General features: G+C 42.3%; 1 protein-coding gene across 3 annotated transcripts in view; it reads right to left on the bottom strand.

Annotated features, from left to right (window-relative positions):
- Nucleotides 1–22,441, bottom strand: part of RASIP1 (Ras interacting protein 1) — a 133,331-nt gene that overhangs the window by 80,569 nt on the left and 30,321 nt on the right. For all 3 annotated transcript variants that reach the window (XM_075840019.1, XM_075840020.1, XM_075840022.1), the window contains exon 4: nt 138–517. In XM_075840019.1, the coding sequence (XP_075696134.1) occupies nt 138–517 (380 nt within the window). The remainder of the gene's footprint in view (nt 1–137; nt 518–22,441) is intronic.

Raw genomic sequence — 22,441 nt, 5'->3', positions numbered from 1 at the left:
ACAGCATCCATTATTATAAATACACAATGTTGAATTCAGTATTTTGTATCAGTAATGTATACATGATGTATAAATCATATGTCACTCTCTCATACACATACGCTTTCTCACACACAATAATGATCATAAGTAATTACCACATCTTTGTTGTAACCCTGCAGAAGAAGGAAGTATGGATGCTCTGAAGGTGGCTGAATTAGGCACTGAGAGAGACGTTCAAAGTCGAAGTCAATCTGACCAGCAGGATCCTCTGGACATTCTACACTACTATTGCGCTCTGTTGCGTTTTGCATGTTTCCATCTTTTTGATCTAGCCCTCCATCTTGGCCAGGGTCTGTATCATTAGCCACCATACTCTTTATGCTTTTCCTTTCTCTACGTTTCTTGGTGTTTAAGTTGATATCACTTATACTGCGACGAAGAGAAATGCTGTCTTCCCTCTCTCTCAATGGGGCATTTCCACCAGAGGCTGCGCGAGACCGACTTTTTTGCAATTTTCGTGCTTGAGCATTGATTCCTGTTGACAGATTATATAAAATAATTGACAAGCTCCTTCAAACATTTCTTAGATATTAACAATTGTAAGAAAACATTCATAGAGGTAAACTTGCATTAATTCAACCAGATATAATACTGCTAATAATTTGACATACTGGCATTTGCTATCAAATGTAAGATAAAATTAAACTTAAAAAAAAGTCATGAAAATAGAAATATTTGATATTTTTATATCATAACAGACTGTGCTGTACGTTTACCTTTGCAATTTACTTACTAATTTACACTTATGACCACCTTCATGCAACTTTGCATGTAACAGCAATTCTTACCAAATATTGCACCAAAAAATTATCGTACTGATTAAAAAAAGTAAAATATTATTCTTGTCGGCAGCACCTCATCCTGTGTAAACAGGGAGACGGGCTGCCGACATGATACAAATGTATGGGGACAACCGATCTAAGTAACGAGCGCTCGTCCCCATACTAGCTCCTTGTGAAAGGAGAAAATGAGCGCCGATCAATGAAGTGTCTCGTAGATTGGCGCTTGTTTACACAGCCCAGGACAGGCCGTGTAAGGGAACCTCTAGACACTTACTCAGGCAAACCCCTTGCAAAAAAAAAAAAAGCTATATAATGTGAGAAGCTACAGCATAAGATCAGTACATAAGCTATAAGTAGTGAGATACATACCACACGTGGAAAATGCTCTGGTATATGCCAACTGGTTTTTGCATGTAAATTAAATGAAAGCAGGGATTATATATATTTTAGAGTCCCCCATATGAACTATAGTCCTATTCCATAATTATCAATACTAACCCCTGATCTAGAACCACTAGCAAGTTACATTAAAGGAGTTGTCCAGGATTAGAAAAAAATGTCTGCTTTCTTACAGAAACAACACCATACCTGTCCTGGTTTGTGTCGGGTACTGTGGCTCAGCCTATTGAACTGAATAGGGCTGAGGTGCAACCTGTGGACAAGTATGACAATGTTTTTGGAAGAAAGCAGAATTTTTTTCTTATTCCTGCAAGTCCTTTACTTTCCACAGAATATTTTGTGGAACGAATTGGAAATGATCATTACATTAACAATTAGTACATGAAATTGTAATTTCTGACTGACCAAGATCTGTTCCATTGGTCAGAAATTTCAGACATACTTCTCTAGCAGTGATCATTATCACTATAACTACAGTGTATAAGGGATATTGGTAGAGAAATGGTCATAGGGGTTTACACTAAAGATGAACCGTAGTAAGAATAGTGTAAAACGTATTCATGTTATAAAAATGTGTTTGAATTGTCTGGTGCAATTTGGTTGACAAGTGGACTGATTAGGTAAAAGGAGTTGATTAGATAAGGACCTATTCATCTTCTTAAAGGCTATGTAAACCTTTGAAAGGAATATTTTTTTTAATAAAAAGGTAAGTCAGTGTGATTGGTGCAACTTTATAATTTGTTTTTATTAAGAATTATTAAATTTTTTCTGTATACAGAGCACCTGTATCGTTCCTTAAATCCTGTTCCCGTCAGGTCCGTGGAACTGACGGGTTCCGTGACAATGGGTCCTGCGTGTCTCTGACACCCAGAATCCACCTGTTATCCATCACATCTGAGTTTATAACTAAGGGTATGTGCACACACAAACTCAAAAAACGGCTGAAAATACAGAGCTGTTTTCAAGGGAAAATAGCTCCTGATTTTCAGAAGTTTTTTAAGCCACTCGTGATTTTCACAGCGTTTTTCGCGGCGGTTTTTATGTCTGTTTTTGTAGCTGTTTTTCTATAGAGTCTATGAAAAACGGCTCCAAAAAACGGCTGAAGAAGTAACACGCACTTCTTTTCCCCGGCCGCTTTTTTATGCAGCCGTTTTGAAAAACGGCCGCATAAAAAAACGGCCCATCGGAACAGAACGCCGTTTTTCCAATTGGAATCAATAGGCAGATGTTTGGAGGCGTTCTGCTTCCGATTTTTTCGCCATTTTTCGGACATTTACGGCCCGAAAAATGGCTGAAAACACTCTGTGTGAACATACTCTTAGATGTAATAGATTACAGGTGGGTCCTGCGTGTCAGAGACACACAGGACCCACTAACCCTGAACCCGTTAGGGACTGACGTATTAAGGTCTTTCCGACTGATACAGCTGCGCTGTATAGAGAATACAGAGCGGCTGTATCTCGAAAGTAAAAATAATTTTTAATAAAAGCTAATTATAAAGTTGAACCAATCACACTGATTTACCTTTTTATTTAAAAAAAAATCCCTTTCAAAAGTGTACATACCTTTAAGATGGGTTTACACGGCAGAGTGGTGCAAATAACGAGCACCGATTGCAGATAATTAGTCTGATTGTTTGGGCCTCATACAGTTTACATAATGTGGGCAGCACATCTCCTGTTAAGGCCTCATGCACACAACCGTAGTGTTTTTTACTGTCCGCGAATACGGATCTGTAATCATACACAAGTCATCCGCATATCTGGCACGCTAACCGCAAATATGGTCTGTAGTGCATCCGTATTTAGGGATCCGCTATAAAAAAAAGAGTCTACAAATGATATCACCAACATGTCCCATCCCATTGAAACTATCACATGATAGCTCAGGCACCATTTACTTGGGGAATCCCCTGCCATCACATAGCAACACTTCCGCAAATTACGGACGGCTGCACATCCGTAGCGGTCCACAATTTTGCATGCGCCCATAGACTTCTATGGGTGAGTCTGTGCCACAATTGCGGACAGGAATAGAACATGATAATTTCTACGGCCCGGACGCACATACATAAATATACAGAAAGGTGTCCGTGGCCTACAGAAATGAACCGGCTCGCAAATTATCCGTAATAGGCCCGATCATTTGCCTGTGTAATTGGGCATTCAGTCCTTTAGTAGAAATATACATTTCCCTCTATATTTAAAATCATGGAGTGAGTATGCTCTCTGATTGCTAAGGAGGTGTGATACAGCTACAAAAGTTTGTCCTTAACACCCTTGCGGTCAGGCGGTACAAAGGCAGGATCACAATCACAGACTGCCTTGCTCTTACTTGCAGCTTACATGAAGCACACATTGTATATTACATGTATTGATAGCGTGGTCACAGATACATGAAGTAATTAATAGTTTGGGAGAAGTAGGTCATTAGAAGTTGTAGACAGCAAGATTTTAGTAAAAAGTGCACAGCTCCACAAGCAGCATTTTATTATTCCTGGATAGGCTAGATTCACACGAGCATTTACTTTCTGCGAGCGTAAAAAACTTCGCGTTTTTGCTGAGTTGCAGTTCTGTGTAGCATCTGTGTACGGTGCGCGTCTCGTTTTTATTTCATCGTATGTCAGGCGTTTTTTACGTCTGAAAAAAAAACTGAAGGAGGTGTTTTTTTTTCTCCTCATAATTTCTTTAGCAACTGGTGCGTGAATCACGGACAGCACACTGATGACCAGACCAAAATAGAGTCCAATACGTTGGAAGTTGGTTCCGACTCCGCATTCATATATTAAACTGATATTCGACCTAACAGGAGTCATAAAAACCTAATCACATCAGTATGAGCATAAAAAGTACCTTTTATTAAATATATATTAAAAACTACAAAAATATGCAACTATAAGGATATGGAACAAATTAGGGCCGATCAAAATTCCACACAATGTATAACTACAACATGAATGTACATGAATTATATATCTCATAATCTAAACTGCTTAATAAAGAGACTAACAAAAAAGCATGTACATTATTTCAGGATCAGTTCAAGTGCATCAAAAGGACAGACAAGAAATGCCATGCAATGTATGTATATATACATAAAAGATAAAAGTACAGCAGCCTAAACACACTGAGTATAATGGTACCCAATTAGAAATAGATAGTCAAAAGTCCAAACTAGCAGAACAGTTTCATGAGTAGGATAAGTTGGAGTTTCTCACCTAAGTGAAGGTAAGGGTATGTTCACACGACCTATTTTCAGACGTAAACGAGGCGTATTATGCCTCGTTTTACGTCTGAAAATAGGGCTACAATACGTCGGCAAACATCTGCCCATTCATTTGAATGGGTTTGCTGACGTACTGTGCAGACGACCTGTTATTTACGCGTCGTCGTTTGACAGCTGTCAAACGACGACGCGTAAAAATACAGCCTCGTCAAAAGAAGTGCAGGACACTTCTTTGGACGTTTTTGGAGCTGTTTTCTCATAGACTCCAATGTTAACAGCTCCAAAAACGGACGTAAAAAACGCTGCGAAAACGCCACGAAAACGCCGCGAAAAATGTGAGTTGGTAAAAAAACGTCTGAAAAGCAGGGTCTGTTTTCCCTTGAAAACAGCTCTGTATTTTCAGACGTTTTTGTTGACTACGTGTGAACATACCCTAAGGGAAGCATGATCAGCAGCCTCGACACGCGTTTCCCATTAGGATTCCTCATGCGTTTTATACGCATACTTATGTGATTAGGTTTTTATGACTCCTGTTAGGTCGAATATCGGCGAGTGTCCGAGTGCCGTCTGTTGTTTTCACGCACCCATTGACTTCAATGGGCTGCGTGGTGCGCAAAAACACACAAAAATAGGACCTGTAGTGACTTTCACGCAGTGGACACACGCTGGGTGAAAAACAACGTCTGAATAGCCCCATTGAATTACATAGGTCTGTGTGACAGCCTTTGTTTTAACATTCGTAACATGGACGTAAAATACGCTCGTGTGAATCAGGCTTTACGGTTGCTTTTCAAGTTATGTTCTTTTCACATTTGAATTGTGGCTTTACACTTCAGAAAAGACCTTTGGGGGACTTTATTTTATTTTATTTCTATTTACACCTTCTTTTTGCACTGTAACTGGGACTGCATAGCAGCCCAAGTTACAGGAGAAATAACCCCTCTTAGGGTAAGCTCACACGTAGCTTAAATACTGCAGATTGTGACCAGTCACATGATCAACGGTACCAATTGAGGCAGCGGCACAAGCGATCAGAGAAGAGAGAAGCAGTGAAAACGGCTTTTATCTTCTCTTCAGGGTCCCGACATATCGCTGCCGGCAGTCGGTAACCAGTTAAATATGTAAGCCACACCATCAATACACTGAGGGCAATTTATTAAGACTGGCATTTCATATGCCAGTCTTAATTGAAAGAAAAGCTTAAGTAAACTGACTCTTAATAAATGTGTCGTATCTTTCGGCCGGCCGCGTGCCACAATTGTTACAAAGTTACATAGTTGATATGTTTGAAAAGAAAACACAGGTCCTTCAAGTCCTACCTATAATCCTACCGTGTTAACCCAGAGGAAAGCAAAACCCCCATGAGGTTGATGCCATTTGCCTCATTAGGGGAAAAATTCCTCCCCGACTCAAAATAATGTAATCAGAATAAATCCCTGGATCAACATCCCATCCCAAGAATCTAGTACTCATAACCTGTAATATAATATTTTTTAAGAAAGGCATCAAGGATCTTCTTGAACTTGTTCAAAGAATCAACCATCACAATATCCTGTGGCAGAGAGTTCCATAGTCTCACTGCTCTCACAGTAAAGAATCCCAGTCTGTGACAGTGGTGAAACCTTTTCTCCTCTAGACGTAGAGGATGCCCCCTTGTCCTTGTTACAGGCCGAGGCGTAAAAAGATCATTAGAAAGATCTCTGTACTGTCCAGTTATATATTTGTACATTGTAATTAGATCGCCCCTAAGCCGTCTTTTTTCTAAACTGAATAGCCCCAGGTTTGGTAACCTTTCTTTGTACTGCAATCCGCCCATTCCCTTAATTACCTTGGTCGCCCTTTTTTGCACCCGTTCTAGTTCAGCCATGTCCTTCTTATACACAGGTGCCAAAAAAATTGTACACAATGTTCCATATGTGGTCTGAGTAGTGATTTGTATAGAGGCAAAACTATGTTCTTGTCATGAGCATCTATGCCTCTTTTGATGCATCACATGATTTTATTTGCCTTGGCAGCCGTTGCCTGGCACTGGTTGCTAAAAGTAAATGTTCTGTCCACCAATATCGCCAAGTATTTTTCAGTAGTAGTATTACCCAGTGTTTTACCATTTAATCCATAATTGTACAATCTGTTCCCTCGGCCCAAGTGCATAACCTTACATTTATCCATATTAAACTTTATTTGCCATTTCTCTTCCCAAACCTCCGGCTTCCCCAAATCCCTCTGTAGTATTACATCCTTAACATTTGCAAATACTGAAATTATACTCTGTAAACCCTCTACAAGGCCCAATACTGACCCCTGTGGAACCCCACTGGTAACTGTGACCCACTCTGAAGATGTACCATTAATAACCACCCTCTGTTTTCTATCACTGAGTCAGTTGTTGACCCAATTACACATATTTTCCCCCAGTACCAGCATTTTCATTTTATATAACAACTTTTTATGCGTCACAGTATAAAAAGTCTTTGAAAAGTCTAGATACATTACAGCTTTACCTAGCTCCAGTCTAGAACTTACCGCCTCATAGAAGCTGATCAGATTAGTTTGATGGGACCGATCCCCCCATAAACCCAATGCTGATGCTGTGTTAACAGTTTATTTGCATTGAGATACTCGAGAATAGCATCTCTTAGAAAACCCTCAAATATTTTACCCACAATGGAGGTTGGACTTACAGGTCTATAGCTTCCGGGCTCACTTTTTGACCCCTTTTTGAATACCGGCACCACATTTGCTATGCGCCAGTCATGTGGAACAGACCCAGTCATGATAGAATCCTTAACCTCTTCCCGCGCTGCGCCGCAACTATACGTCCTGGAGAGGGTTTGTTTCCCGCACCAGGACGTACAGTTGTGGAGCGGTTCCCGGCGCACACTGCTTTAACGGACAGTTTCCAGGAACCAAGAGGTCAGCTGTCCCCGACAGCTGACACTCCAGTCTTGCCGGTCAGTGGACCATTGCCGCTGATTTCGGCAATTAACCCCATAAATGCGGTGACCGATTGCGATCGCCGCATTTAAGGGGTTTGAAGCACATCGGCAGCCCCCAGGAAGTGGGGGCTTCCGATGCTTGTTGTGGCAATCGGAGGTCAGACAATCACCTCCACGTTGTCATGTACGGAAGCCTCGGAGGAGCAGCCTCCAGCCGCTCCTCCAAGGCTTCCTGTCAGTGTGACTGTCAAGTCACAATGACAGTAAGAATACATACTACGTAGGTAGTGTAATGTACTCTAGCAGCGATCAAAGCTGCAAGTCTAAATGTCCCCTAGTGGGACAAGTAAAAAAAAGTAACAAAAAAAAAAGTTCATAAAAATGTTTTCAATAAAGTGTAAAAATAAAAGTTATAAGTTATATAAACAAAAAAAGTTTTTTTTCCTATAAGTCTTTCATTATAGGAAAAAATGAACACGTTAAAAAAAGTACACATATCTGGTATCACCGCATTCGTAACGACCCCAACTATAAAACTATAATGTTATTTTTCCCGCACGATGAACACGCCAAAAAAAATCAATAAAAACCTACACCAGAATCGTTATTTTTTGGTCACCACAAAAGTCACCACAAAGTAGAGAGTAGAGAATAAAAAGTGATCAAAAAGTTGCATGTACCCAAAAATAGTACCGATAAAAACTACAACCCGTTCTGCAAAAAACAAGCCCTAACACAGCTTTTTTGACTAAAAAATAAAAAAATTATGGCTCTCAGAATATGGTGACACAGAAAATACATTATTTTATAAAAAAGTGATTTTATTGCGCAAACGCTGCAAAACATAAAGAAACTCTATATACATATGGTATCGCCGTAATCGTATCTACCTGCAAATAAAGTAATATTGTCATTTATAGCGCACGGTGAACACCGCAAAAAAATAAACTAAAAAACATTGTCAGAATTGCTTGTTTTTGGTCACTCGGCTTGCAAAAAAATATAATAAAAAAGTGATCAAAAAATCGCCTTTACCCCAAAATGGTACCAATGAAATCTACAGATTGTCCCGCAACAAATAAGCCCTCACACAGCTCCGGTGGAGAAAAAAATAAAGACGTTCTGGCTTCCAGACTTTTGCGATGCAAAATGTGCAGACTGTTCAAAAAGCGGATAAGTTCGGGCGCCATTTATCAGTGCGACACCGGCCACATATCTGTGAATTATTATTTATTTACCCCATTATTATACCCTCTTATTATGCTCTGATGTACTCCGCACAGATTACATATACTCCCACATTATAAACTGAAACACCAGTAAAACCCCAAACAGAACTATTACCAAGCAAAATCTGCGCTCCTAAAGCAAAATGTTGCTCCCTCCCTTCTGACCCCTGCAGCGTACCCAAACAGCAGTTTGTGCCCACATATATGGCAGCGCCATACCCGGGAGAAACCACTTAACGTTTTATGAGGTATTTGTCTTCAGTGACACAAACTGGGCACAGCATATTATGCACTAAAATGGCATATCAGTGGAAAATTGCAATATTTTGAACCATCCGCTGTGCATTAAACCCTTTGCACACTATGACTTAATTGCACGTCATAGTGCGGGGGTTGATGTATGGAGCGGGCTCACATGCTGAGCCCGCTCCATACGCTGCGGGTGTCAGCTGTGTATTACAGCTGAAACCCGGGACTAATGGACAGGAAAAGCGATCGTGCTTTTACAGAAGCCTGTAAAAATAACAATATACTGCAATACATTAGTATTGCAGTATATTGTACCAGCGATCCAATGATTCAATGATGAAAAAATGTAAAGTTAAAAAAAAAAAACTTTTCCCATTTTTCTTTTAAAGTAATGTAAAAAAAATAAACAAAATTGGTATCGCTACATCCATCAAAGACCGAACTATTACATTATACGATTATTTAGCTCGGACGGTAAACACCGTAAAAAACATAAATAATTGAAACCGCCAAAATCGCTGATGTTTTTGTCACCTTAGCTCTCAAAAAAAATGTAATACAACTTTTGGATCACTTTTTATTTACCAAAAAATGATACCAATAAAAACTACAGCTTGTCCCGCAAAAAATAAGACCTCCCACCGCTCAATCAACCGAAAAATAAAAAAGTTACAGCTCTAAGAATGTGGTGAAACAAAACAATTTTTATTTTAACAATTAGTTTTTTCTTTGTAAAAGTAGTATAATATATTTTTCCGTTTCCCAGTACATTTTATGGTACTTTAAATGGTGTCAATAGAAACTACAACTCCTCCCAAAATAAATAAGCCCTCACATCACTCTACTGACGGAAAAATAAAAAGTTATGGCTCTTGGAAGGCGGAGAGTGAAAAACTAAGATAAGAAAGCAAGAAATGGATCAGTCCTGAAAGGGTTAATTCATTTATAATGAAAAAATGTATGACCACATGTGGGGTATTTCCGTACTCGGGAAAAATTGCTTTACAAAAATTGGTTGTTTTTTTCTCCTTTATCCCTTGCGAAAATGAGAAAATTAAACATTTTAGTGGAAAAAATTGTGATATTTATTTTCGCGGCCTAATTCTAATAAATTCTGCAAATAACCCATGGGGTCTAAATGCTAACTATAACCCTTTCAAATTCCTTGAGGGGTGTAGTTTCCAAAATGGGGTCACTTTTGGGGGGTTTCCACTGTTTTGGTCCCTCCTGGGCGTTGCAAACGCGACATGGCACCGAAAACCATTCCAGCAAAATATGTGCTCCAAAATCCAAATGGCGCTCCTTCCCTTCAGAGTCCTGCTGTGGGCCCATCAGCAATATATTACCACATGTGGGGTATTGTCGGGAGACATTGCTTTACAAATGTTGGGGTGTAGTTTCTTTATTATTCCTTTTAAATATGAAAAATGTCTATGTTTTTTCAGAAAAAAAGTAGATTTAAATTTTTACAGACTAATTCCAATATATTTAGCGAAAAACCTGTGTGGTCAAAGTGCTAACTATACCCTTAGATAAATTCCTTGAGAGGTGTAGTTTCCAAAATGGGGTAACTTTTGGGGTGTTTCCACTGTTTTCAAACGGCGGCGTAAAAAAATGCTGCTTTGGAACAAAACGCCGTTTTTCTTATTGTAATCAATGGGCAGATGTTTGGAGGCGCTCAGCTTCCGTATTTCTAGCCGTTTTTCGGTAAGTTTACGGCTCGAAAAATGGCTGAAAATAAGCAGTGTGAAGATACCCTTAAAATCCACAATCCAACCATATTTTCTGCCTTAATATCACTGCTCATACTGTTAGGTATAATGGCTCTGATGTGAGATCCCCCTCACCCAAATTTCCACTCATGTTCATTATAAATCATGCCCTACTTTCTCCAGACAACTTTCAATCCACAGAAGAAAGGATGTCTAGGCTAAATAATACATAAATACTGTAATGGTCGGGGTGGGGAGACAGACAGGTGAGCCCTAATCTACCCGCCACTCAGTCCCTGCCTACTTGCACGACCCGTCCTAGGCGACGGCGTACAACTGGGCGACGGTCCCTACGCTCAATACGTGCACAACAGACAAACAGACAAGGGTACACAGAAGCTAAGGAAAATGGGGCAGTTGCTCACGGCAACACCGTGAGCAACAAGAGTAGTGAACGAGCCGAGTCAAACCAGTAGTGTACGAGGTACCAAACGCAGAGCAAAAGCCAGGGTCAATTAGAAGCAGAGGTCAATAGTGCTAGCAGGAACAACAGAGCCAGGAAACAATACAGAATCACAGGCAAAGGAGGAGCAGGAAATGAAGGTATAAATAGACCGAGGGCGGGAGCTGGTTCTCCCACTCCTCAGCCTACCAGCCTGAGTGGTAGAAGATCGAGTCACTCTATCAGACCTAGGAGCAGATGCAGACTGATTAACCACGGGCGTCGACACAGAAGCTGTGTCTGGCAAATCCTTTACATATACTATGCATTAAACATAATACTGCAATTGACAGTCCTACTAGGTAGTCGCGTTAATAGAGTCCCCTTGTTGGTGCTGTTAATGGAGACACTTTGGCTTTTTTTATGTGGCTGATTACTGTACTTGTCTGTTTGGTTTACATAGATCAAAAAATCATCTTGGCGCAATGTTTGACTTATCACAAGTCTCACCAAAAAGTATTCTTAAAAGTAGGCTTGCGGGAGATGGTAAGAGTTTCCGTGCAGTATTAGCTGTGCTACAGAAACACATCTTATAGCAACCAGGAGAGAAATTGCTATATTCAGGATGAGAACAGGAATGCAGCAAATGCCAGACAGGTGCTGGGGGCAGGGAATTATATAATATGTTCACACGCTTAGCAAAAAACCTCTGAAAATATAGAGCTGTTTTCCAGGGAAAACAGCTCCTGATTTTTCAGTCATTTTTTAAGCCACTCGCGTTTTTCGCTGCTTTTTTTACGGGCGTTTTTTTCAATAGAGTCTATGAAAAATGGCTCCAAAAACGTCCCAAGAAGTGACCTGCCATTTTTCAAAACGGCCGCGTAAAAAAACTGCCCATCGGAACAGAACGCCGTTTTTCCCATTGAAATCAATGGGCAGATGTTTGGAGGTGTTCTACTTACGATTTTATCGGCCTCTTGGAGGCCGTTTACGGCCCGAAAAACGGCAGAAAATAGCCCGTGTGAACATACCCTTAGACAGACAGACAGACAGAGTAATCAGAACAGTGAGCTAACACCTAGGTGCTCAGACTGGACATATTGTAAGGGTATGTTCACACGGCTTATTTTCAGCCTTTTTTCGCCCCGTAAACAGCCCAAAAATATCGGAAGCAGAACGCCTCCAAACATCTGCCCATTGATTTCAATGGGAAAAACGGCGTACTGTTTAGACGGGGCGTTTTTTTACGCGGCCGTTTTTAAAAGTGCATGTCAATTTTTGGAGCCGTTTTTCATTGACACTATAGAAAAACAGCTCCAAAAACGGCCGTAAAAAACGCGAGTTTGCTTAAAAAAACGTCTGAAAATCAGGAGCTGTTTTCCCTTGAAAACAGCTCCGTATTTTCAGACGTATTTTGTTGAGCGTGTGAACATAGCCTAAATCAGAAAGAAAGACTACCGGGTAGGGCAGGAATATTATTAAAAGCAATGACAAAGTCAGTTGTGAATGAAAAGCCATTAAAAATGATTTCAGAGAATTAGGGGAGAAATTCCAGGACCTCCAATAGTGTAAAAACTTATCTAGATAGAGTAGATATAGAGCAGGATATAACAGGGGTTAATAGGGTTTCAGCAGAGGTATTAGAAAGTAAGCCAAATAGGTGACTAGGAATATACAATATGTAGCCATAGAAAAATAAAGGTATCAGTAATATAAAATGTAAACTGACAAAGGCAAGAAAATTAGGCTACGTTTACTAACGGAACACTTGCTGCAGATTTTCCATCTGGATTTACGGAAGGATAATCTGAAGCATATTACAGTAGCAGCAAAATGGAGGAGATTTGATCAAATCTTATCCACACGATGCAGAAAAAAAACGCTGAGAAAACGGACTGATGGGTTTTGTGTCAGCGGGTCTTGCATGTCTCTGACACGCAGGATCGAGCTGTTTTTGATAACATCTAAGTTCATAACTTAGATGTGATCGATAACAGGTCGATCCTATCCAGGACCCGCTGTCACTGAAACTGTCAGTCCCGCTGACCGGACAGATTCAGGTCTCAGTGCGATTCATAATGTCCCAGAGGTTCTTAAGTGGATTCAATTCTTGGGAATGTGAGGGCCAGTCAATGGCATCAATGCCTTCATCATCAGTGAACTGCCTACACACTCGGGCATATAAGACCGGGCATTGTCCTGCAGCAGGAGGAACCCAGGGCCAACTTTATCAGCGTGAGGTCTGACAATGGCTTTAAGAATTACATCATGTTTCCTAACAGCAGTGAAGGAGGTTTGTAGACCCTCCCAGGATATGCCTCCCAGACCATCACTAACCCACCACCATGCTGGATGATGTTGCAGGCAGCATAACAATCACCACGGCGTCTCCAGACTTTTTCACATTTGTGTGAACCTGGTCTCATCTGTTAAGAGAACTTGGCGGCAATGGCGAACCTGCCAATTCTGGAGTTCTCTTGCCAATTGAGCTGCTTGGTGCTGGGCTGTGAGCACAGGTCCTACTAAAGGAAGTAGGGCCTTGGTGCCACCTTCATGGAGTCTATATCTGACCATTCGTTCAGAAACATGCACACCATTCTCCCCCTGTTCCTCCTTGCACAAAGTAGCAGATACCGGTCCTGCTGATGGGTTGATGCCCTTCTACAGCCCTGTCCAACTCTCTCCATGTAACAGTCCCTGTCCTTGTATCTGCCCCATGCTCTCGAGACTGTGCTGGGAGACACAGCGTTGGCATCTGTGGATGTGACATCCTGGAGGAGCTGGGCTATCTGTGGAACCTTAATGGGTTGCTGGTACCATCTCATGCTACCAGTGTTGAAAACGACACTAGTTAAATGCAAAACTAGAAAATAATTAGTCAAGAAGGATATGGATAGAGGAGATTGTCTGTGGCCACACCTGCAAAACCATTCCCTTTTTGGGGGTTGTCTTGCTGATGCCTCTCTGGTGCACCTGTTGTAACTTTAATTTTCACCAATGTAGGTGAAATTGACAGAATCGTTTATGCTTTCCAACTTGACAGATTGATATCCCTTGAGTTTAATTGACTTGAGATATTAGGCTGGGTTCAGACGTTGCGATCATAATGCATTTTCTGGTCGTAACTGTGGCAAAACTGTGCAGTGTTGCCGCGATTTGCAGCAAAAAAAGCAGGTAGGGTTTGACTTGTTACCAACCACCCCAGACAAAGCTTTTCAAGCGAAACGCGCGTCAGGTCGGATTGGTATGCATGGTCACTGGCTGAGGCACATGCCTCTTGAACATTGGTTCATCTCTTTTCTGTGCCATTATTTTTATTTAACTGTTTAAATTGCACTACACACAATTGTGTTTTGTTTTTTGGCATTTTTAAAGCAATTTTGTGTTAAGAGGCGTTTTCTTCCCCAAATGCAGCATGCTGTGGTTATGGCATTTTTTTCAGGCGTTTTTCCAATAGGTTTCTCTATAGGAAAAATTCCACAACGTTTAGATGAGATTAATTGACATCTCATGTACTTTGCAGGTACTGCATTACGCTGCAGATTAGCGACAGGAAAATCCACACATAATATGCATCGTGTGCATGTGGCATTAAAGAGGTTTTCTGGTTTTCAAACTGTTATAAATGACTAAAAACTCAGGCTACTAATACAGTGGTTATTCTCTGCATCTTGTTTACATTGCAGTGTGAATACATGTCATATATAAACAGTTCTGTAATTGCAGCCATGACATGACATACAAACTGACAATGACGGGGTATCCAGAAATTGAATGTCGCAGTCACGTGTCATTGTATGAAATGTCATTGACCTGTAATGTAAAGAAGATCTGAAAGAATTTGAATGGTAAATATATTAGGTTTTACTATTTTTAGTAATTTAGAGCAGCATGGCCCTTACTGTTCACAGGTAGCGTAAATACCATCTGGAATTTCCCTGCAGCAATTCCACAGCATATTCCAATAGCAGCAAAGTGAATGAGATTTTGACAAATCTTATCCACACGTTGCAGTAAAAAACTGCACAAAAGATGTGCAGAATTTTCGCACAAAGAAAAATTGTTGTTATCTTTGTACTGTTTAGGCAACGTGTGAACGTGACCTTTGGCCCGATTCACATCACGTTCTTGCTTTATGATTATCGCGTATGTCGGGAAAGCTCCTGATATAAGCAATAAACGTGTTCATAGGGCTCCATTATCCCAACGGAGACCAAAAGAGTGCTTTTGGCCTGCATCGGGCTGATATACGTCGGTGTACCTATTTTTTGAAGGATGGAACAGCGTAGAAGACTATGCTTTTCCATCCTGATAGATCTTACAAAAAATTTTATAACACATGGTATACATTTTTTAACATGTGAGACTATGGGTGACTACATGGCCTCCATCACGGGAATATGTTAAACGTGTACCTCGGGGAGCTCGGAGGGGTTTTTCTAGAGCCGGAAAAACTCTGTTGCAGACTCTCTGGCTGGAGACCGGCTTTGCACAGCTCCCTATATCACTGTCCATATATGGACAGTGACGTCAGAGGATTCTCCAAGGCCGGAATATCCAACCAGACCGTTGTTGACTCCAGCATTGCTGGCTCCTGATGTCACTTCCCATAAATGGAGCTAGTGCCAGAGTCCCCAGACAAAGCGCTGGTTGGTGCTTTGCCCGGGGACTCCTGCACTAGGAAAGCTCCCGACGTCACTGTCCATATATGGACAGTGACTTCAGGAGTTTTCCTAGGGCAACGTATCCCACTATATGCCATACAGTGGAATACGTTTGAGCCTTTCGTTGGAGGTATACATCAGGAGTCTACCCGACGTATTCTGTACCTCCGACATAAGGCCAAAGCATGATGTGAATGGGGCCTTAGGCTGTCACACGGGTCGTAAATGCTGCACATTTTCTGTCAGGAATTTCCATGCAGAAAATCTGTAGTGGATTACAGTCCCTGTACTGAACATTTTCTGGACAGAAATCAGAGCATACTGTAAGTTTTCAAATTTGCAGCATGCTCAATCTTTTCTGAATGATCACTGCATATTTCACCCTCTGCAATGTAGAAGGGGTGTATTCCGCAGCAAAATCAGCAACAAGATCATCACAAAACACTTGTGGATTTTGATGCAGAAATGTAGCGGAAACGCTACGGATACGTTGTGAAAAATCTGCAGCATTTCCGTCCTGTGTGAACATAGTTCAGGAAACCCCTTTAAAACCATACTTTTTAACTGTGCTCTCTTGTTCACATGTTGGCAATCTGTTGATTGTTTTTTAGTTCAACGCTGCGCTGACAAGGTAAAAAGGAGAACAACTGAACTAGCACCACTGAGGAATGCTCAGTTCACACTGTTCAGTGCCTACAACCACTTCTGCCCATCAAGGTATTTTTTTTTCCACTGGGGGTGCTGTTGGCTGTTTTGGTGGTCTGTGCTTGTCACTGTTCTTGGGGTATGTGGCTGTCCTGTGTATTGGGGGTCTGTGCTTATCACTGTTTTTAGGAATATTATCACGGAAATCAATATGTGGGTTCCTCAAAAGAAACAAGTAGTATCATAGAGTGGGAACACTTCATAAAACATAACCTTTATTCATTATTCAGATTAAGATACCCTAGGTAATTCTTTTGATACACAAATACCCCTGACACAACCAGGATTGAATCAAATAAGCAATCCACAATAATCACCTGAAGGATTCAGAAAATTATATCTAGATGGCGTGGCACCTATGAACAACCTCCAGGGATACTAAAAATTCTATCCCACACAATTAGGGCAGATTCAGACGAACGATGCGTTTTTGCGCGCGCAAAAAACGCGGCATTTTGCGCGTGCAAAAACCACTTGACAGTTGCGTGTGTCATCCGTGTATGATGCGCGGCTGCGTGATTTTCGCGCAGCCGCCATCATAGAGATGAGGCTAGTCGACGCCCGTCACTGTCCAAGGTGCTGAAAGAGCTAACTGATCGGCAGTAACTCTTTCAGAACCCACGACAGTGAATGCCGAACACAATATCGAGAAACCTGTTAAAAAAAAAGAAAAAGTTCGTACTTACCGAGAACCTCCCTCCCGGCCGTTGCCTTGGTGATGCGTCCTTGGTGACGCGCCTCTCTTGACATCGGGCCCCACCTCCCTGGATGACGCGGCAGTCCATGTGACCGCTGCAGCCTGTGCTTGGCCTGTGATTGGCTGGAGCTGTCACTTGGACTGAATTGTCATCCCGGGAGGTCAGACTGGAGGAAGAAGCCGGGAGTTATCGGTAAGTCAGAACTTCGTTTTTTTTTTTTACAGGTTCATGTATATTGGGATCGGAAGTCACTGTCCATGGTGCTGAAACAGTTTAACTCTTTCAGCACCCTGGACAGTGACTATCTCCTGACGTCGCGTACCGGAAATTTTTTTGCCGAGTTCGGCCGAACCCGGTGAAGTTCGGTTCGGTTGTCCGGGTTCGCTCATCTCAAAGACACTCCATTTGGATGTTTGGAAACAGAAAAGCACGTGGTGCTTTTCTGTTTACATTCATCCTTTTGACAGCTGGTGCGCTGTTTCAGTCGGTTTGCACGGAAGTGCTTCCGTGCGACCTGCGTGGTTTTCACGCACCCATTGACTTCAATGGGTGCGTGATGAGCGAAATACGCAGAGATATTGAGCATGTCACGCTTTTTGCACAGCTGACAAACGCTGCGCAAAAAGCACGGACTGTCTGTACTGCCCCATAGACTTGTATTGGTCTGTGCGTGGCGTGTGAAAACCACGCGGCCCACACGGACCCAATACACGCTCGTGTGAATCCCCCCTTAGTGTAATTGCATTCTCCAAATATTGCATACAATCACCACAACACTGACACTTCATAACAGGGAAGGTTATGACAGCAGAACAGAATAAAAAAGAGTTTTACATTGTGTCAGCCCTTAGGGTATGTTCACACGCACTAATTACGTGTCTGTTCACACGAGGCGTAATTTACGCGCCGCTGTCAAATGACGGCGCGTAAATAGACGCCCGCGTCAAAGAAGTGACCTGTGACTTCTTTGGCCGTAATTGGAGCCGTTATTCATTGACTCCAATGAATAGCAGCGCCAATTACGTCCGTTACACATGCATGTCATGCCGTTACGGCTGAAATTACGGGGATGTTTTCAGGCTGAAACATCCCCGTAATTTCAGCCGTTACGGACGCCCTCGTGTGAACATACCCTAAGGCTGGGTTCACACAACCTATTTTCAGACGTATTGGAGGCGTTTTACGCCTCTAAATACGTCTGAAAAAAAGCCTTGAATACGTCGGCAAACATCTGCCCATTCATTTCAATGGGTTTGCCGATGTACTGTGCCGATGACCTGTAATTTTACGCGTCGCTGTCAAAAGATGGCGCGTAAAATAACAGCCTCATCAAAGAAGTGTAGGACACTTCTTGGGACGTAATTGGAGCCGTTTTTCATTGAATCCAATGAAGAACAGCTCCAAATTACGTCCGTAATTAACGCCTCGCAAAACGCGAGTACGAGCAATTACGTCTGAAATGCAGGAGCTGTTTTCTCCTGAAAACAGCTCCGTAATTTCAGCCGTAATTGACGTTATCGTGTGCACATACCCTAACTTGTGACAATTCAAATGTCTAAATGTCTCTAAAACATTTCAGGCATTTGAATTATATTACGGTACTGTGCCTTATATAGAGCTTCACACAGCAGCTTCTATGGCTGATATGGCTGTACTTCTGCCCTGTCATACATCAAACCATAATTTTCCCTTCACATTGCCAGCAGATAAAACATGATTTATTTCCATGAAAAAGTATTTCTATTTCTGTTCCAATAGCAGCACACCTGTCCAGTACCAGATTTACATCTCTGGAGCCTTAAGTCACGTTTGGTTTTAAAATATTTGTCTGCTCTTGCAAAATAAAGCAGAACAGTGCGGTGCACTTCTCATAACATCTAGCACCCTCTACAGCCCCATGTCCTTCTCTGGGTGTTCTCCTCTTAAGGGGGTTTAACACTGGGCGATTATCGGGCAGTTGGCAATAAACGCTCGTTGGCAATAAATACCCTGTGTAAACAGGGCAGCGATCAGCAGATGAACGAGCAATTGCTCGTTCAACTGCTGGTTGTATCATTTTAAAAAAGTAAAATATTATTGTTATTGGCAGCACATCACCTAGTGTAAACAGTAAGATGCGCTGACGACTTGATAATAACGTATGGAGACGAGCGATCGGAGTAACGACCACTCGTCCCATCCATAGCTCCGTGTGACAGGAGCAAACGAGCACCGATCAACGATGTCTCGTTGATTGGCGCTTGCTGCATCAGCCAAAATTGACTGGTGCAATAGGGGCTTTAAGGGGGTTTTACACAGGACGATTATCGGGCAGACGAGGGTTCATAGAACGCTCGTTGTCGATAATTGCCCTGTGTAAACAGGGGAACTATCAGCAGATGAACGAGCAAACGCTCGATCATCTGCTAGTCGTATAGTTTTAAAAAGTAAAAGATTATCGTTGTCGGCAGCGCATCTCCCTGTAAACAGGGAGATGCGCTGCCGACATCATAATAATGGATGGGGACGAGCGATCGGAGTAACAACCGCTCATCCCCATCCATAGTTCCGTGTGACAGAAGCAAACGAGCGCCGATCAATGATGTCTCGTTGATCGGCTCTCGCTGCACCGGCCGGTGTAAAAGGGCCTTTATTCTCATAGCCCCGTGAGTACCTTATATAAAAACATGTAGTTTACATATGACTGCTTACTGTTCAGTGTGTTCATTGGTACATTTTCACTTCAGCAAGCGCCATTCCCCCAAGATCGCCTACAGCACTACTGTGTCCATAGGTAAATCTGGTCCTACTCCTGACATAGCTTGGTATTGTGATCATGGAAAACCATCTATGAAGCTCCTGATAAACAGTTCTTCGGCTTCCTGAGGCAGTTTAGAATTTGGAAAATCAGCGCCAGAACTGAGGATGATTATACACACTGGCTGACTTGCTGCTACTCTTAGAAATTTCTACTTCACTAAAAACAACACTTAGGTGTTGTTCAGACAATTCAGTTTGGTGCAATTGTTGCATGCATATTTTTCTTAGTCTAAAATATTAGGTCCAAAGCAAAGATAAAATAAAAGCACAAATAAATGAAAAATCCCTAGTATTTGATCTTTTTCCAGCTAGGCCAGTTTCACACGAGCATAAGACAAATGCATTTCTGGGCCCATATTACAGCCACAAATCAGAAATGTGTGTGAAACTGGCTTTAAGTATCACCTATATTTTATTTTACTAATTAAAATTAGATACTGATACAAATTATATTTTTCAAGTCTATTTTTATTTCTGATTGCAGATTTTTATTTTTTCTGTAAATGATTATGGGTGCGGCCATCCTTCCTGAGCCGCTTTTAACAGCATTTAAATGTACTTTACAACAGTCACATGGACCATAGAGGCCTGTAGACTGGTGATGTTCATTGATTTCTATGGGAGAGTTTTCAAGTCAGGGGGGGAGCTGTGTCCATCACCTTTTGTGAATGGTGAATCCTGTGCTATCTATATATAGGTGTGACGTTTTATTGTAATCCCGCCTGTGATGCTAATGAGATGACTGCTAGGGGCTCATTCAGACGAGCGTACATGTAGTCTTTGTGACGGCCGTTAAAACAACAGCCGTCACACAGTTTCATGTACTTCAATGGGGCCGTCCACACGACTGTTGTTTCAACGAAGCGTGTGAAGGGTCCGTGAATTAGACCTTATTCACACAACAGTGAAAATGACCGTGCGACGGCCGTTCTTGTAACGGCCGTCACACAGCCGTTTTCAGAACAATGATGTTCTATGGGTGTATTCACACGGCCGTTTTTTTAACGGCCCGTGAATAATGGCCATCAAAAAATAGGACATGTCTCCATAGAAGTCAATGGATCCGTTTTTAACGGCTGTCAATACATGTAACAACTGTCAAAAACTGATCTGTGACATGGGGATTGGCATGGGAACTACTAGTTCCCTTGCTGGTTATTGGCGGCTCGATGACACATACTCAACGATGCAGCGCCGACCTCTACAGGTGTGGTCTCTCGTCTTCACGGGTTCTGCGAAGGCGACACAATGACGTCATTGCGCCGGCTTCGCAGATCCCGCGAAGACGAGAGACCACACGTGAAAATGCGCTGCATCAGTGAGTGTTATCCAGTGAAGACGAGAGACCTTACCTGAAGAAGACAGCGCTGCATCGATGAGTATATAGGGTATTCATGTCGGGCTGTGTGTCATTATATACAGGGAGGCTGTGTGTCATCTACAGGGAGGCTGTGTGTCATCTACAGGGAGGCGTGTGGCATTATATATAGGGAGGCGTGTGGCATCATATACAGGGAGGCGTGTGGCATCATATGCAGGGAGGCATGTGGCATCATATACAGGGAGGCGTGTGGCATCATATACAGGGAGTCGTGTGGCATCATATACAGGGAGGCGTGTGGCATCATATACAGGGAGGCGTGTTGTATCATATGCAGGGAGGCGTGTGGCATCATATACAGGGAGGCGTGTGGCATCATATACAGGGAGGCGTGTTGTATCATATACAGGGAGGCGTGTGGCATCATATACAGGGAGGCGTGTGGCATCATATACAGGGAGTCGTGTGGCATCATATACAGGGAGGCGTGTGGCATCATATACAGGGAGGCGTGTGGCATCATATACAGGGAGTCGTGTGGCATCATATACAGGGAGGCGTGTGGCATCATATACAGGGAGGCGTGTGGCATCATATACAGGGAGGTGTGTGGCATCATATACAGGGAGGCGTGTGGCATCATATACAGGGAGGTGTGTGGCATCATATACAGGGAGGCGTGTGGCATCATATACAGGGAGGTGTGTGGCATCATATACAGGGAGGTGTGTTGGCATCATATACAGGGAGGTGTGTTGGCATCACATACAGGTTGATGTGTGGCATCATATACAGGGAGGTGTGTGGCATCATATACAGGGAGGTGTGTGGCATCATATACAGGGAGGTGTGTGGCGTCATATACAGGGAGGTGTGTGGCATCATATACAGGGAAGTGTGTGGCATCATATACAGGGAGGTATGTGGCATCATATACAGGGAGGTGTGTGGAATCATACAGGGAGGCTGTGTGGCATCATATACAGGAAGGTGTGTGGCATCATATACAGGGAGGCTGTAAATAGTGTCTAGGTGAACATGTGACCTTCCTTTGGGTGTTTTCAGGGGGTTGGGACAAAAAAAGCCTGACCAATGAAATGTATCAGGTTTTTGTTTTTTTAACAGCCATGAAAAACTGATGCAAAACCGATGTCAAACGGCCATTAAAAACGGACAGACGGACTGGAAATGGATGAAAATTTGGAGGCACACTGATGCAAAACGGCCATGAAAAACAG

The sequence above is a fragment of the Rhinoderma darwinii genome, chromosome 10, assembly GCF_050947455.1.
Source record: "Rhinoderma darwinii isolate aRhiDar2 chromosome 10, aRhiDar2.hap1, whole genome shotgun sequence".
Classification (NCBI taxonomy): domain Eukaryota; kingdom Metazoa; phylum Chordata; class Amphibia; order Anura; family Rhinodermatidae; genus Rhinoderma; species Rhinoderma darwinii.
The sequence above is the reverse complement of the archived record's forward strand: the minus strand, read 5'-3'. Positions and strand labels throughout refer to the sequence as shown.